At 45.5% G+C, this 1535-nt stretch overlaps 1 protein-coding gene across 1 annotated transcript; it reads right to left on the bottom strand.

Moving 5' to 3' along the window:
* Nucleotides 1–373: 373 nt before the first annotated feature.
* LOC138520405 (olfactory receptor 6C1-like) lies at nt 374–1327 on the bottom strand. Its single transcript, XM_069632807.1, has one exon. The coding sequence runs from the start codon at nt 1325–1327 to the stop codon at nt 374–376; it is 954 nt and encodes a 317-aa protein (XP_069488908.1).
* Nucleotides 1328–1535: the final 208 nt, after the last annotated feature.

Genomic DNA, 1535 nt, shown 5'->3' with positions numbered 1-1535 from the left:
TTGCTTGACACAGGACTATTGGATAGAATGTTACGACTACTAATTACAACTCATACTGTGGTAACCAAACATTCTGAAGAAAGCCTTGCTCTTGAAGCAGCTCAATCCAAATACCATACAGTGCATTTTAGAAACAAACGACTGCATTGAGGAGCTGCTGAAGAGCCATAGAGCTAGTGTAATAAACAAATTACAAGTACCAATTTCAGAGTAGAAAAGAATGGGCAAGGTGATGCGATGAAGACCTATTTTCCCTCGGACTTTAAGGTGATAATGGATGTTTGTTACCTCAAAGACACAGATCGGGCTCACACATCTGATTGCACTGATGGGTTCTATCCTTATACCAATACTAATCTTTCAGACCTCATCTTCAGTACCTGAGTGTTCTTAGAGACACTCTTTTCCTTAGCACTTTAAGTAGGGCCTGCTTCACTTCCTTGTTCCTGAAGCTGTAAATGATGGGGTTTAGGAGTGGTGTCAACATGGTGTAACATAGGGCAAGTGCTTTGTTCAGGCTGAAAGAGTAGAGCTCTCTTGGGCCAATGTACATGAAAATGATGGTCCCGAAGAAGACGAGGACCACAGTCAAATGGGATGCACAGGTGGAGAATGTCCTCCGTCGCCCAATGGCAGACGGGATCTTGATCACAGTGAATATGATGTTGACATACGACAGAAGTATTACCATAAGGGAGCTCAGAACAACAGCAGAAGCACATGCAGTGTCCACCATCTCATTGACAAAGGTGTCTGCACAGGCCAGCTTCAGCAATGGTACAGCATCGCAGAAAAAGTGGTCAATGACGTGCGAGTGGCAGTAGGGTAGCTGAGCCATCATGGTGGTAGGTGCCAAGGTGGACAGAAAAGCCACCAGCCAAGAGCCAATTGTCAGCCACATGCACATCTGCCTGCTCATAATCGCGTGGTAGCGAAGAGGCCGGCATATGGCGAGAAAACGATCCAAAGCCATGGCAGCCAGCAGAATAATCTCAGTACATCCTAAAGAGAGAAAAGCGTAGAGCTGCACCATGCATCCACCAAAAGAAATGTATTTATGGCCTGATGAGAGACCCTCAATCAACTTTGGGGCTGTGACTGATGTATAACACAACTCCAGGAAGGATAGCTGCCCCAAGAAGTAATACATGGGCGTCTGCAGGTGGGCGTCCACTCTGGTCAACACAATGATGGTTGCATTTCCTGTCAATGTCATGAGGTATGTCAACAGGAAGATGGGCAGCAGCAAATTAGAATCCTGATCTGGAAACCCCAGCAAGAGGAATCCACCTGTGCTGCTGCTGCTGCTGCTATTCTCATGGTCCATGGCCGATGTTTATCAAAGAGAAAATACGCAGATTTATCTACCCATGTTGCTTCTACTTTCTTTTCTTGCCTCCACCACTCAAAGGACCTAGAAGAAAAAAAGAAGGTCATAACATGAGGCTGTCAAAGGCTAGCAGGTTTAATCAATCTTTGGAATATTACTGACTGTCCTCCCTCATCAACTGGAACAATTTCTCCCAGCACTTCAC

The sequence above is a fragment of the Ambystoma mexicanum genome, chromosome 13 (assembly GCF_040938575.1).
Source record: "Ambystoma mexicanum isolate Mex_15411 chromosome 13, UKY_AmexF1_1, whole genome shotgun sequence".
In the NCBI taxonomy this organism is placed as follows: Eukaryota; Metazoa; Chordata; class Amphibia; order Caudata; family Ambystomatidae; genus Ambystoma; species Ambystoma mexicanum.
Note: the sequence above shows the minus strand (reverse complement) of the source record. Positions and strands in the feature narration are given on the sequence as shown.